Source organism: Molossus molossus, unplaced genomic scaffold (assembly GCF_014108415.1).
Source record: "Molossus molossus isolate mMolMol1 unplaced genomic scaffold, mMolMol1.p scaffold_m16_p_5, whole genome shotgun sequence".
In the NCBI taxonomy this organism is placed as follows: Eukaryota; Metazoa; Chordata; class Mammalia; order Chiroptera; family Molossidae; genus Molossus; species Molossus molossus.
The window spans coordinates 29,068,637-29,083,221 of NW_023425388.1; the positions used below are offsets into that span (position 1 = coordinate 29,068,637).

General features: G+C 45.9%; 1 protein-coding gene across 4 annotated transcripts in view; it reads left to right on the forward strand.

Annotated features, from left to right (window-relative positions):
- Positions 1-14,585, forward strand: part of LOC118617186 (schwannomin-interacting protein 1) — a 545,098-nt gene that overhangs the window by 503,476 nt on the left and 27,037 nt on the right. For all 4 annotated transcript variants that reach the window (XM_036242900.1, XM_036242901.1, XM_036242903.1 and 1 more), the window contains one exon: positions 11,315-11,433. In XM_036242900.1, the coding sequence (XP_036098793.1) occupies positions 11,315-11,433 (119 nt within the window). The remainder of the gene's footprint in view (positions 1-11,314; positions 11,434-14,585) is intronic.

The window sequence follows — 14,585 nt, forward strand, 5'->3', positions numbered from 1 at the left end:
ACCTTGAAAGGCTCGAGTTGCTTTGAAACGTCAACAACAACAATACAGAGTTGCATTGTGAAGCCCATTATCTAGCTAAGGCAATAGAATGCCACATGTGATTCAGGAGACATGGTGTCTGATAGGTCGGGTACACAAGATGAAACCTCTAGAGCAGGAGGATGCTGGAGGTCAGTTTATATTGTTCGGAACCCTCAACATGAGAGTTGTTCTCTTGTCATTTCAGCTTTTTAACTACCTTTCTCAGGCAAATGCTGTCAAATGTATGCATATCTTGTTTACTGTGAAGGCTTCATTATGTTAAAAAAAAAAAAAAGTACTAGTCATAATTTCATTAAGAACTTCTAGTGAAACAAGGCAACATATGCTTTCTTTAAAATACAAAGACCAGGAAAAGAATTACCTAGTATAAAAATCACTTTTCCTAATTGGAATCTTCTGAGTTTGTTCCCCCAAATGTTTTATTTTTGCTGTTTGGTTGACAAAGTAGAAAAGTAAATTAGATGCCATAAAGCAGTGGTCTGTAGGCTTTTCTGACCTTGTACCCATCAGTAAAATGTTTTGAGCCCATGCCTCTAATTATATATATATATATATATATATATATATATATATATATATACACACACACACACACACATATATAATTCTTAAGGCACATGCACATATCACTATAAAAATATAGTATGCATGTATAAAACATATACATAGATATTTTAAAAAATAAATGTTTAAAATATAAATGAAAAGTTTTAATATTTTCTCTTTCACCTCCTATGACTATGAGGTTAGTTGTCAAAAACAATTGGAAAATTGGGATATCCCTGCCTGGATACAACAGAATTTCCTACTTGCACTAATAAATACCACATGGGTATAAGGATTATTTTACAAGATTGTTATAAAGGCAGGCAAACAGCCTTCGGGGGAAAGGTCACTTTCTGATAGCTAAAATTAGATTCCACCCAGGCAAAGGAAGGAAAAGCAGGCATCTATTTCTTTTCCTTGGGGCAGGTCCCAGTAGTAAGCAAGATGTCTCATTGGGGCCTCCAGGTTATTCAGTAGTGGTAAAGCTACTCAGCAGAACACAGATTATTTGGGAAGGAAAGCCCGCGTCTGGGCAGAATCTGAAACCTGTGTGTTCAGTTGCCATGGCCCTGCCGCGCTCTGAGCTACCTCCGACCCGCTGGTAAAGACCCACATCGCCGACTGTCTAGGACCGAGCGCCGAGCAGGTCAGCGTCCTGATCCCTCCAGCCGTCAGGCACCGAGGGCCCTCCTGTCCCTGGCATCGTGAGCAGGCCCAGGATCTCGGAAGGGAGACAGGGCTCCCTTCAAGGAGCTTCCCGTCTGAGCCCAGGGGAAGGGGGCACGCGAACAAATAAGCTGCTGGGGACGATGCCGCCTGGAGAACCGCTCGGATAGCGAATGTGAACTTCGAAAACATGCGGCCTGTGTCACCTCGGCCTGGAGGGATCCAGAGCCCACGGACGGAGAGACAGGAAATCCAGAAAATGTACCAATTCGGTGGAAGGCCGGCTCCCACTTGGCCACAGAGCAGAGCGAAGGCTGCTGCCCGCGGAGAAGGGAGCCGGGACAGGCCCTGCGGCGGGGGGACAGGCCCTGCGGCGGGGGGACAGGCCCTGCGGCGGGGGGGCAGGCGCTGCGGTGGGGGGACAGGCCCTGCGGTGGGGGGACAGGCCCTGCGGTGGAGGGGCAGGCCCTGCGGTGGGGGGACAGGCCCTGCGGTGGGGGGACAGGCCCTGCGGTGGGGGGACAGGCCCTGCGGTGGGGGGACAGGCCCTGCGGTGGGGGGCAGGCCCTGCGGTGGGGGGACAGGCCCTGCGGTGGGGGGGCAGGCCCCGCGGTGGGGGGCAGGCCCCGCGGTGGGGGGACAGGCCCTGCGGTGGAGGGACAGGCCCCGCGGTGGGCGACAGGCCCTGCGGTGGGGGGACAGGCCCTGCGGTGGAGGGGCCGGCCGCGCCTGCTTTGTTCCCCGAGGTGCAGTCTCTCGATTGTGCATCTAATTATAGTGAAAGATTAGGGAGGAGCCCGTGAAAAAATTAGAAGGCTGGAAGGAACAATATTTAAAGTGAAGCCGCAGCTGCGCCTCATGTTTTTTTTAAAAGGTGAATGGGAATGACTGCTTGAGATAAACTGTAATAAACAGGAACACAGAATGCCAGCTGCCATTCCCGGCGAGCGCTCTGCCCTCCCCACTCAATTACGAGGAACAGCAGCCGTCGACCTCCATTAACCCTCGTCTTCCTGTCTGAGGGCTGAGTCCTGGAAGGACTGCCAGCCACTGAGCCCTGCAGCCCGGCCTGCCTCGGCCGCCCGGGGCCTCTCCCGCTGCCTGGGCCGGGCTCTGCTTTTCTTTGAAGGAAGGATAGGCCTGGTGGGCCTTACAGGAGATGAATATGGAGCCTCTGCCCCCGCTCCGGGGTCCTCCCCATCACATCGCCCTGTCGGCGCACTGCGGTTCGCAGCGTGGTCAGGGGATGGGCTGTTTCAAGTAGCTAGATGTTCTGGGTATATGGGATGTGAATTGTATCTCAATAAAAATAATAAACCACACACATAACAAAAATGTGTGTGTGGTTTATTTTTCAATTTAGGTATAATGTATATACCATAATATGAGAGACACAATTCACATATCATAACATTTACCATTTCAGATTTGGATGGGTTTTAGTCTTTTTATAAGGTTGTGCAAACCACTGCTATCTAATTCCAGTGTATTTTCATCACCCCCAAAGACACACTGTATCCATCTGCAGTTGCTCCCATTTCTGCCCTCCCCATACACTCATCCATCCATCGTCTGCCTTTGTGGACTTACTGTCCTGGGCATTCTGCCTCTCGAGTCCTCTTCTCACCAGCTTATCCCGTCCCTCCCTTTAATATTAACAACTGCTGTTTAGTAAGTTTCTCTCTGGGCCAGGTACCATGTTAACTACTTTCTACATAGCACTTCATTATATCCTTAACACATCCTAAAAGATAGGTAGCATTATTCCTTTTTTCAGAAAAAGAAACAGGAGCTTCCCCTTAAGGGGTTTCTGTGACTTGCACTAGGAAGTGTCAGAGTCAAGATGTGAACTCAGGTCTTCTGGATGCCAGTTCCCCTGCCCTGGCCTCCTCTCCTTTCTGGGCACGTACCTGTGTCGGGTCTCCCAGACCCTAAGTCCAACATGATGTGGGAAAGTGGGGACACCAGCTTCCTGGTGGTTGATTGAGGTTTGGCTGTTTCACAACCATCCAACAGTTTTCTACTATTGTGTTCTGACAGTGACACTGAACGACTGTGATGGTTTTGCAGACCTCTGAAATGCAGCTGTTAAAAATAGAGTTCCCAGATGACAGTGTGCTGTGTGGAAAAGGAGTCTGTAGGCAGTCGTTTGAGGACCAGAAAGAGCCCAAGAGGCTCCCAGCAGCTCATATTTGGGACATGCTGCTCAGAGGGAGAACACTTGAGTTTTCAGCGGCGTCCCTTCAGGACTGAGCATGAGCACGCTGGCACCACAGTAGTCATCTTTGTGGACTGTGCCTTGGGCTCTGCTCCCTTCACCAAGGTTCCCATTCAGCCAGCTAAGTGGCTACTGAAACTTCATCGCTAGGTTAGATGTTTGTTAAAATACCTTTGCTCTGGTCCTTAACCATCAGAGTATTCAAGTCGCAGGGACTGTGCAGCAGCACATCTCCCTGCCTGCCTCTGCTCACCTGGTCCCGTGTGAGGACAAGGAATGCAGTCAGTCGACAAAGCCGTCCTCAGGGTTAATGAGTCACTGTAAACAAACACCTCCTTTCTCTGCACTGGTATCCCAACACTTTTGGTGTCAGCCAGTCCTCAAGTAAAACATGTCCTGGAGTCCTTCCCCTTGGGTGCCCATCTTGGGGTTTGGGCGTCCACGGCCAGATCTCCCACGAGCACGATGCTGCACAAGCCAAATCCAGGTCTCCCGTGGCCCGACAGCCGGGCCTGACATCTGGCCCAGACGACTTGTGTAGGCACACTGGCACAAGGGTGCAAAGTCGGGAGATTGCAGCAGCCTTCAGGAACCCTTTCGGGGCTGTTTAGTGTACATGTCAAGTGGAGAAGGTCAGAAATACAAACTGAAAAGAAAGTGTCCAGACTTAGTATCCATTCAATGATAGAATGGGGGGATATTCGAGGTTATTCAGCTTATATTTCCACTAATCATCCAAATCTTCCCAGGGGATAAAATAGGATGCAAGAACTTGAAATTACCTGCACTGTGCAAATAATACTGCATGTGCCATTCAAAAGCATACGACTTACTTTCTTATAAGATGCTCCTTTTATATTTTGATCTTGTGACAAACCAATGATTGTTTCAGTGAGAAAATAATTAGAAAATACCACCAGTATATTTGTCTTGTTTTGTTTTGTTTTTAAAGAAAATTAAGAACATTTGCCTAATGAACAAATAAGTTGTGTACTTCTGGTCCGTGGTGCTTGAAAGAACTCCTCTGCACTGGAACACGGTCCCTAAATGTTAGAGTAAAGCTGCCTTTCTTACAAGCTGTGGAGAGAAGAGTGACCATCATTTTCCTAAAGAAAGAGTACTTTTCCACCGGGAGCTCCAGAATCCCTGTTGCGTTCCCTGGTGGATGCTGCTAATGACCATGATGCCAGCTATCACTAGGCAATAGATTGCACTGAAGCCAGGAAATCATGAATCGCTTCAAAACAGGCATCCTGGCAAGGCCTTGGCAGAGGCCAGACGGCTACAAATGAAATCCACCTGGGTGCAGAGTCTGGCCATTCCACATGGAACAGGCTCGTGCTCAGTTCAGGAAGAACCAACTCGGTTTCATCTAGCTGCTCTATCTGACTGCGTGGCCAAAGCTGTGGTTCTGCAAGTGTCTGGACCAGCAGCATGAGCAGCATCTGGGACCGTGTTCGAAATGCGCTCTCTCAGCCTCACCCTGGATCTTCAGATCAGAAAAAATAGTCTGTGTGTGTACAAGCCTTCCGGTGATTCTCATGCATAACCAACTTTGAGAACTACTGGTTTAAAAAATGTGTGACAGAGAGAGCGCCACTGTGTGTGTGCGCACCTATGCAGTTCAACCCTTGGCACAGCTGTGTCACAGCAACCTTCTGGTGTCCTGAGTTCCTTAATGGGCTGTGGGAGACCCCAGTATTCAAGGGCTTCGGGAATAATGCAGCCCAGTCCTTAGGAAGATTTTCCTCAACTGGCGCATTGTTCTCCTATTTTCCGTTGGTGGGAAGTGTTGCCCCGCCCCCCTCATTCATATGCGCCCTGATGTGTGAGAAGCAGTGACCAGGTAACAGTTTAGCCATGCAGAAAGGAGAAGGCTGGAAGTGGTGTCTTCCAGGGTTAGCAGTGGATTGAGGACTGAGGCAGTTTGCATTATAAAGCAAGTACAGCTAGTAACCAGTCAAAGAAAGAAACAAATGGAGCTGGGGAGGAGGGGAGCATCGACCCAGGGAAGAGATGGCAGGCAGGACATTTGGGAGAAGCGGTTTCCTTTCTCCTACTCCCCGTTCCCACAACCAAATCCCATCCAGGCCGAGTACTGTTGCTCCGAAGCTTACATCTGCCTTTAGTCCCACAGCACCTCTGTGCGTTTGCATCAGCGGGGGCCCTGATTCTCCAGGCCAAGCTTCTTTACTATCTTCCTCCTCTGGGAGTGTAAGGGGGACCTTCTGTGCAGGAGCCAGAAGGAAGCAGCTGTTTGCAGTGTCCAGAGCACCAGCTGGCGTTAGGTTTAGGATGTTCTTTCCTGGAGTGTGTTCCTGAGAACCCTAGTGGCCTTGCAGCTGTCCCCACAAGAGTCCATGAAATAAATTTTAGAATACAGAAGATACTCAGTATTCTGCCGTAAATGTATGTGCAGATTTGTATGCGAAGGACTAGGTGACCCTGCCTCAGAGACCAGAGTCACCACGAAGCTGCTCGCAAGGTGAGCTGGGCCGGAGAGACAAAGGCAGAACCGGAGGAGGGGACTTGGGAACGGTGTTTGTGTGTGAGGGATGGACACACGCTGCATCCTGAAGAAAGTATGAAAGGGACTTGGGGACATATTAGATGTGGAGATGGATCCACCCAAGCAGAATCTTTTGCTTTTTATTTCTTTACCAAACACCTCTCTTTGTTCCTGTCAAGTTTGGGGAATTGCAGCAGCAGAATGATGCCGTGGGAGAGGCTGGTCACCTGGGGTGGGGCCTGAAAGTGCTCCGCAGTCTTTGTTCTGACACAGTGGCTCCCGCGGCGCCCTGCACAGCCATTGTGAGCCTTATCTGTCCAGGCTCAGGGGCTGGAAGCAGGGAATTCAGCGACAGGTGAGGACAAAAACTGCCTTTCTACACACGTTTTTGCTCTCATCTTGGTCTTGAATAGCTTTTCTGTCTTGTGGTGATGAGCCACAATTCCTCAGTTGCCCTTTTGCTTTTTCTGGATATATCAACTTCAGATGTTTTACTTTTGTGAGGGTATTTCCCAAGGCTGTTTTAGGAGTGGACGGGGCTCCCCTCGTCATAAACACAGCCAAGCAGTGTAGTTTGGAGTCAGCCTTTCCCATTGCCTGTATACCTTTGGGCTTGGGGGGTGGGGGATGGGGGTAGAGGATATAATTGTCCTGCAGGTATAATTCCTCAGAGAACAAAAGAACTTTGAAACCACATGCGCACACGCGTGTGCGTGCACACACACACACACTCTTTACACACAAGGGGCGACCAGAAGGAAATTCGGTTCCAGTTGGTGAATGTCAAGAGAAGAACTATTTACTAGGCAGTTGAGTCATAATTACCGGAAGTGTTGGGAATCCCACGTGTTCCAAAAGGAAGAGGGAGCAGCGGTGTGGAGCCCGGCCCAGAGGAGAAGGGGTTTGCGCGTAGATGTCTGTGCTTACGATTCGGCCGCGGTCTGTGCTTGCAGCCCAGGGCTTTCTCCCTTCCTGAGAAAGTAGCACAGCACCTCAGGGAAGACGCGCTCCCAGCTGTTCAGTGCTCACATTCTACCCCAGCATGGTGAGCACCCTCGTTGGCCAGGACGCCTCACCGGTCAGTGGGAAGAGCAGGAAGATGTAGCCCCAGGAAGATGGGCTCGAGTCCCAGCTCCTGCAGATCAGCAGGGTGACCTGCCATCACCCTCCGTCTTCTCACCTTCCAAGCAGGAATTCGAGGGTTAACCGCAGTAGCTGCCATTATGGAAGATGTACATCAGCAGGGGGAGGCACTGCTGCTGAGGTGGCTCCATAAATGCGCTTGTTTAAACCCCCGTGTCAGGCGAGACCCTTTACCTCTGGGCTGGGAAGGGCTTTCCAAGCACAAAACCATCCAAGACAAGACCAAGGAAGCAAGCCGTAGACTTAAACTGCATAACGGTTACACTTAAAACTCAAAAAGACAAATACCCTTCATATACAATTTTCAAAACTCTCAGATCTTTATAGAAGAATAAGCAAAGTTTATTTCAGAGAAAAGCAAGTAGAGTAGCTAAAAATATTTGAGTATTTAATCTCACTGGTAAAAGAATTAAAATGAAAAGAACACTACTTTTTGCCTCGCAAACTGAAAATGACAGCAGTTTTTAAGTGACAATAGCAACCCTAGCCAGGATGCAGAGAAAGCTGTGCCCTTCACGTTGCTGTGGGCATGTGGGGAGCAGCCTCCTCCAGGGCAGCGTGACAGTGTGCCGGGGGCCTCAGCAAATGCTCGCGCCCAGCGATCTGGCCTCCACTTCCAGGAACTCATCCTGAGGAAACAGCAGACATTTGGGCAGGGATTTATGTAAAAATGCTAACTTATGTTGCGTTTAATTGGATGCAGCCTACATAGGCTAGAAGGATAGACAGCCCTTAACACTTGTTTTTAAAGGATTTTAAATGCTGTTGAGGAAAATTCTCAAAATACAATAAACAATATGATCTCAGTTTTATAAAAAGAAAAAAGATACACACATAAACTTAAGAACTAGAAAGAAATATACTGACATGTTAGCAGTGTCTAAGTGGTGGGGTTGGGGGTGACATTTATATTCTTTATACTTTTCTGGATGTGTTCAATGGGATCTAGAGGGAGAGAGAAGGGGAAAGATTGTGTGTTATAGAACAGTCCTCTACAAACTGTTAATGAAGTATTTCGGTGTAGAAAGTTGTTATTTATGTAAATAGAATTATTTTTAAGGCCTTCTCCAATATCTGTAGCTCTAGAGTACCAAGTGAATCAGAAAAGGTAGACAGGAAATCGAGGGTGTGCACCCACATTCGCACCTGGGATAGGTTTCTGCTGTAAATAAACCTCTTCCAGACCCCAGGCTAGTGTTGGACACCGGAGTTGTCGAAAGGTCCTGTTATCTGCCGATTTTATATTTCAGTATTCAATTCCATTCAACAGTTTTTTGCCTTTGAGGACATTGAGGGAGACTCTCTTTTATCTATTGTATGGATTGAGAAATACGTTCACTGACTACATGCGATCTGCATGGCAGATTTGGGGGTTTTGAAGTGAATTTATTTTAAAGAAAGATGTCACGTGATGGGTCCTGTTTTGGCAGGGTTGCCCGAGTCCCAGCCCTGCATGTGTAGAAGGGCGGTTTCTCTCCTCCAGGCTCCCAGCAGCGCAGTCACCGTGCTTAATGAAATTAGAGGCCCTCTGACTTCCCCTTCCAGCCTCATGGTTACGTTCGCAGGGCTCAGCGCTGTGCCAGCCCCGTAAACCATATGGATTCAGCATCACGGCTGTAACTGCAAAAGTACTTCCACTTTGTGGGTGCCCGGTTCCGATCCCAATGTGACTAAATTCCCTGCACACCAACACACACTTCTGGACACCAGCAGGGTGTCCAAGAATTCAACTTGGTTCTGACACTGTCTGCCCAGAGATAGCATCTGATTCTAGAGGTAAAGGGTTCAGTCCCACAAGACTGCCCCCTCCCCCCCAACACACACGCTACAGATGCCGGTTGCAAGCCCAGGCCCTTACCTGTGCTTGTCACCAGCCAGATATATAGATTGAAGGTTCCAGTGACCCCCACCAACTCAGAATGCTAATTGTAAGTCCAGGTTGTTGACCAACTGGCTATAAATCAAAGGTTCCCACAACCCCCTTCTTGGGTTTAGTTAATTTTCTAGAATGGCTCTCAGGACTCAGAGGAACATGTTACATAGTAGATCACTGGTTTACTAGAAAAGGATATGACTCAGGAACAGTCAGGTGAAGAGAGATGTGGGGCAAGGTGTGTGGGGAGGGGCACAGAGCCTCAATGCCCTTGTAGGTGCCCCACTCTCCCATCTCCCACATTCACCAACCCAGACACTCCTCAAGCCCTATGCCCAGAGATGGGGGCGGCGGGGAAGGCAGATACTGAAAGTTCCAACTCTATCTAGTCACATAGCTGGTTCTCCTGGCAACCAGCCCCCATCCTTGGTGCTTTCCGAAAGCCACGTCGTTCACATGACAATAGACACCGGTATCCTTCTCATCACTTAGGAAATTTCAAGAATTTTAGGAGCTTTAAGTCAGGAAATGTGAACAAAGACCACATATATATTTCTTTAAATGACTATATCTCACACACACACACACATACCATCTGCTAGGATGACACAGTTCCCTTAGTGTATGCCAAATGGGGGCATTGATGGGAGGGTGGATAGATGATAGATGATTGATAGATAGACAGACAGACAATTGCTAAGTGTGAAAGTTGGAAGAATGCTTATAGTGTCCACGGATGTAAAAATATTAGAGGAAAGGAGTAGAGAGATGAGCTTTCCTTGAATCAGAACTTCTCAAACCACTGAAACTGCATATCTGGCCCTAGAGCCTAGGATGTGTGTTTTACACATGGGCTTGGCCAGAAGGCTGAGAAGCAGTGGGAGGTCTTTCAAAGCCCCACAGGCGTTCCGAGGAGCCTGCAGAAGGGCATTGGGAACGCCGGCTCGGGGCACTGCTGTCTCGTGGGATTCTGTGCCGTCCGCCCGGGGCCGTGGAGCTCTTCAAGTGCAGCTCGTGTGACTGCGGAAATGACATCGTATTTTAGAGCAGCCTTAACCTGTAGTGTACGGCCCTCCGCTTGGGGGTGAAATGTAGCCGTGTTCAGCCCACCCCTCCAGCAGCTTGTGCAGTTCCTGACACCGAGATGCGAGATGATGGCTCAGACCGGTCACGGTAACTGCTGGGTGCTGGTGGCAGCAGGTGTAGCTCCAGAACCTCCCACTGGAAGGATCAGGGGCCATCCTGCCCTCTGGAGCGACGCCCCCTCCCGAGAGCTGGGCTTCTCGAGAGCTGGGCTTCGAAACCTCACTTGCTCAGCACAGGCTTGAGCCCCTGCTCAAAACGTGAAGTGATGTCATTCACAGCCTTCGTCATCCCGCAAAGCAGAAAACCAAAATCCCATTCTCACCCCAGAATTTCTAACTCGTGATGTTTGTTTTCGTAGTTGTTTTATTTTTAACTAAGGAAATCATTCCTGATCTTCTCTCCTGTTGTTTAAAGAGTTTAAAAGTTCAGCATGGTGAGTTTTTATGGGACTTTTATGGGAAGCCAAGTGTTATAAACATACCCAGATTATCTCAGTAGTGTCATTTGCCGGATCCTTTCCTGTGCACACCAACTTGACTTCCCTTCAAAATACAAAACAGATGGGTTCAATTACAATTCTCCAGCTATTCCACACAATATGTTAGAGTATCTCATATTCGAAACCTGGTGAGATCAGTGTAACTCTCGAACAGAAACAATGGTCCCCATCAAGACTGAGAGCGCGGCAGCAGCAGAGGTATATCCATCTGTCCAGGGCTCTGTTCCCACGTCACAGTGTGGCACCTGCCACCTCCGAAGGTTCAGTGCATGCTGGTTGAACGAATTAATGTTCTTGCCATAGAGAAAATAGGCTGAAGGGATGATAGAAGGAAGAGAGAAGACAGGACCTAGGGACAGGTTATATTTGGGGTTGAAGCAGTTTGGTTTAGGACAAAATGCTCACCCTCCACAGCTTTACTCTGTCATATCTAACAAGATTACAGCTCCAGGAAGTCTAGTTCTATGCTAGTGAAGATCGTTTAGTTACCACAATGGTGGTTTCCTAGACTGGCCATCATAAAGGGCTCGAAGAATTGAAATTGCTCGCAGAGGCAGAACCAAGAGAGACTGGTTTAATTCCAGCTCTTAATAATTCAGATATTCTTTGCTGTGGCCTATGCATTTATTTTTCATCTAATGTTACAGTTCTAAGAAATTTAGCAATTAGACTGCCTATGATTGTGATGTATCTGCCCGCTTATCGGCATTTTTTATTTTTCTGAAATTTTAGGCACAGAAAAATGAGAGAGAATCTATCCGACAGAAGTTGGCACTCGGGAGCTTCTTTGATGATGGCCCAGGAATTTATACCAGCTGCAGCAAAAGCGGGAAGCCAAGCCTTTCCTCTCGGTGAGTGTTCTTTGGAATTGATTCTCTGATATGTGTACCTAATGGGTTTTGTCATCTGACTACACATTTAATAAAAGATATCCTTTAAGTCCTGGAGTATTTTTTTTTTTCATAATACTATCAACTTTATTTGGATTCTGGACAGATCTCTCCTCATTTGTTGGGTTTGTTTTTTGGGTTTTAGTTTTGGGGTTTTCTTGGCCCATTTGCCCAGCCACTTGAGGTCAGACTTCTTCATATATTTCATTTTTTTCTAGACACAGTACTGATTTTGCACTGTGATGGGGGAATCAAGACACACTCCAAAGCAAGCTGGCTGACACTTAGAGAAGTGTGGCAGACCACCAGCTTTTCCATTAAGCAGTCCCAAAGCATCCAGCATCACCCCCTCTTGCGTTTGATTGCAGTGAATACCGTAACAGAGAGATACAGTTCCCACTTCAATCGTTCCGTGTTTATGACACAACTTAACCTGTCCTCCAGGTGTTTTGTTTTGTTTTTAATCTTATTTATCTCCAGATATTATTGCTCATTTATTGATATTTCAGGATATCTTTGGCTATTTGCATAGCTTCCAATTCCAATTAAAATATATTAAAATTATAATTTTACCTGGAAGATAAGACTGTCAACCACAGCTTCTCAGATTTTAATGTGCATGTAAAACACCTGGTGCTGATGCTGAGTCATTAGGTCTGGTGGGGCTCAAGATGCTGTATTTCTAACAAGTTCCCAGCTAATGTTCAGGCTGCCCGTCCGTAGGTCACACTCTGTTTAGTGAGGGTATAGACAATCTGAAAAACTAACTGTTATGAATATAGGTATTCCAAGTGATTAAAACACATAGAACTTTGCAGTAATAAAGAGGGTAGTAACTCAAGACCCATCAGCATTCCTTGATGCCTCCCCAGATGTCTATTTCTGGTCAGGATGGCTGTGTCGCCCTTTGGGCTCTATATAAATACTGGGTATATTTACCACGTTAAGTCAGGTGTGGGAGACACAGGATAGCATTTATAAACTCATTCACCCAATAGATTTCCACTCTCCCCTTCATGTGAGGCCTGGGGAATTAGACACTTTAATGTCTATTTATATCTCTCTGGCTTTCAGTACGCCTTGTACTTCAGTCTGATCCTTAGCTATTCATCTAAATCAGCAAAAATCAGAAAGCACGCACACTGAGTTCATATATATATACGTAGGGTCACCGCAGGTGACTTAGCTTGTCAAGACAGGAGCTGCTTGTCAGCTCCCTCGCGCTCTGCATGTGTCACCCGACCGGGAAGGCCAGCCTTTCCCTCTGCTGGAGAAGTGCCTGTCCCCACAGCGGGTGCAGCAGGAAGGCTCTGACCTGGGCACCAGTTTTATCATGCCTCAGTTTCATTGTCATGAAATGAGGGGATTGGACAATATAGTCTTACAGATTTCTGCTACTGCTCTCTAATGTTTCCCAAAGTGCCAAAAAGTTTTCTTCTACAAACTCCCTTTCCCTGCTCAGCAATGTCATATCTATCCGGTCCAAATGGGAGATTTTTGTTATAAATATAGATAGCTATGTATACCCACACATGTATTCATATATATATATATTTATATATATGTGTATATATATACACACACACATATACACACACACACACATATGTATATATGTATATATGTATGTGTGTGTGTGTGTGTGTGTATATATATATATATATATGGCTGTGAAAGTGAAATAGAATTAATAAAAATGGCAAGGTACGTATATAACATAAAAGTAAGTCTCCTATCCCATCCCTCTCTATTCTTGTCCCACTCTCCAGAAATATTTAATTCTTTGGCTGTTTCTTCTGGTATATCTCTAAGTAAAATGCTTATCTTCTTAGTGTTTACTTCTAAGTAGCCATGTTTTGAACACCTACTGTAGAAATTTGGGATTTAACTCTCTTTTACAGCCTTTTCACAGACATCTGTATGTGTATCAAACCCTGCTCTCTCTTCATAGTTATTTCACAATTTGGGGGTCAAATAACTATTCAATATTTACATTATTAAGGCCATATATTATTCATACTGAACCATGTGGTAAACTATGATTACTTGAGCAATTATATTGTTTGTCCTGAATTTAAAATTGCCCCATTTTTCTTTTTGCTGGTCTGTGTTTTGACTGCTATGTCATATTCCACTGTGAATATAATCAATTTCTTTTGCCAGTCTTCTGATGATGGGCATTGGGTTGTTCTGAAGGTTTTGCCCTCGTTAACAGTGCTGCTCATAAATGTGCTTGTGCGTGTCTTTTGCTGTCTGTGTGCAAGAATTTCTCTTTGGTATATGCCTAGGAATGGAATTACTAGGAAAATACATGAATGCTCACATTTAGAAGATAATGCCAATCTGTTTTCCAAAGTGGTTGTAACAAGCTTCATGCGTGTGAGCAATGTTTCAGAGATTCTGTGGTTAAGATCCATAACCTTTCTAATACTTGATATTGCCCATTTCTCTTAAATATTTGTTAATTGAATGAGAATAATATGATATTGTATTGTATTTATTAGTCATCTTTGTTTCCTCTTCTGTGAAATGTCTATTTGTGTCTTATTGGATTCTCTGTGCTTTTTCAAATTGATTTATCAAAGTTGTGTAGTCATGATCTAATCCTTAATACATTGTATGTTTTGCAAGAATCATCTCCCACATTATAGCTTGTTTTTAATCATTTCTTCAGTGTGTCTTTTATAACAAGTTCTTAGTTTTAATATAGTAAATTTTTATCAAACTTTTTTTTTAGAGCCAATGGTTTTCCGTGTCTTATATAAAAAAATTTTCTTCTACTCCAAGGTCCAAAAGACATTAACCTAGATGTCTTACCAAGAGTTGATTTTTTTTTACAGTCTGTAATAAATCAGGAGTTGGTTTCTTGATGTGGTATGAGGAGAAATCTAATTTTATCTTTTTCTATATACATGACCATTTTATCATCATATTCATTAAACAATCCCTTTTCTACTCACTGGTTTGATCACTTCTATGTGTAGCAGACATTAATGGGAATATGTTCTGCTTCATTGATTAGTGTTTCTATCCCTGCATCAATACCAGTCAGCCTTAATTACTAGAGGTTCAAAATGAACCCTGATATCTGGACAGGCAAGTCCCTCTTCTTA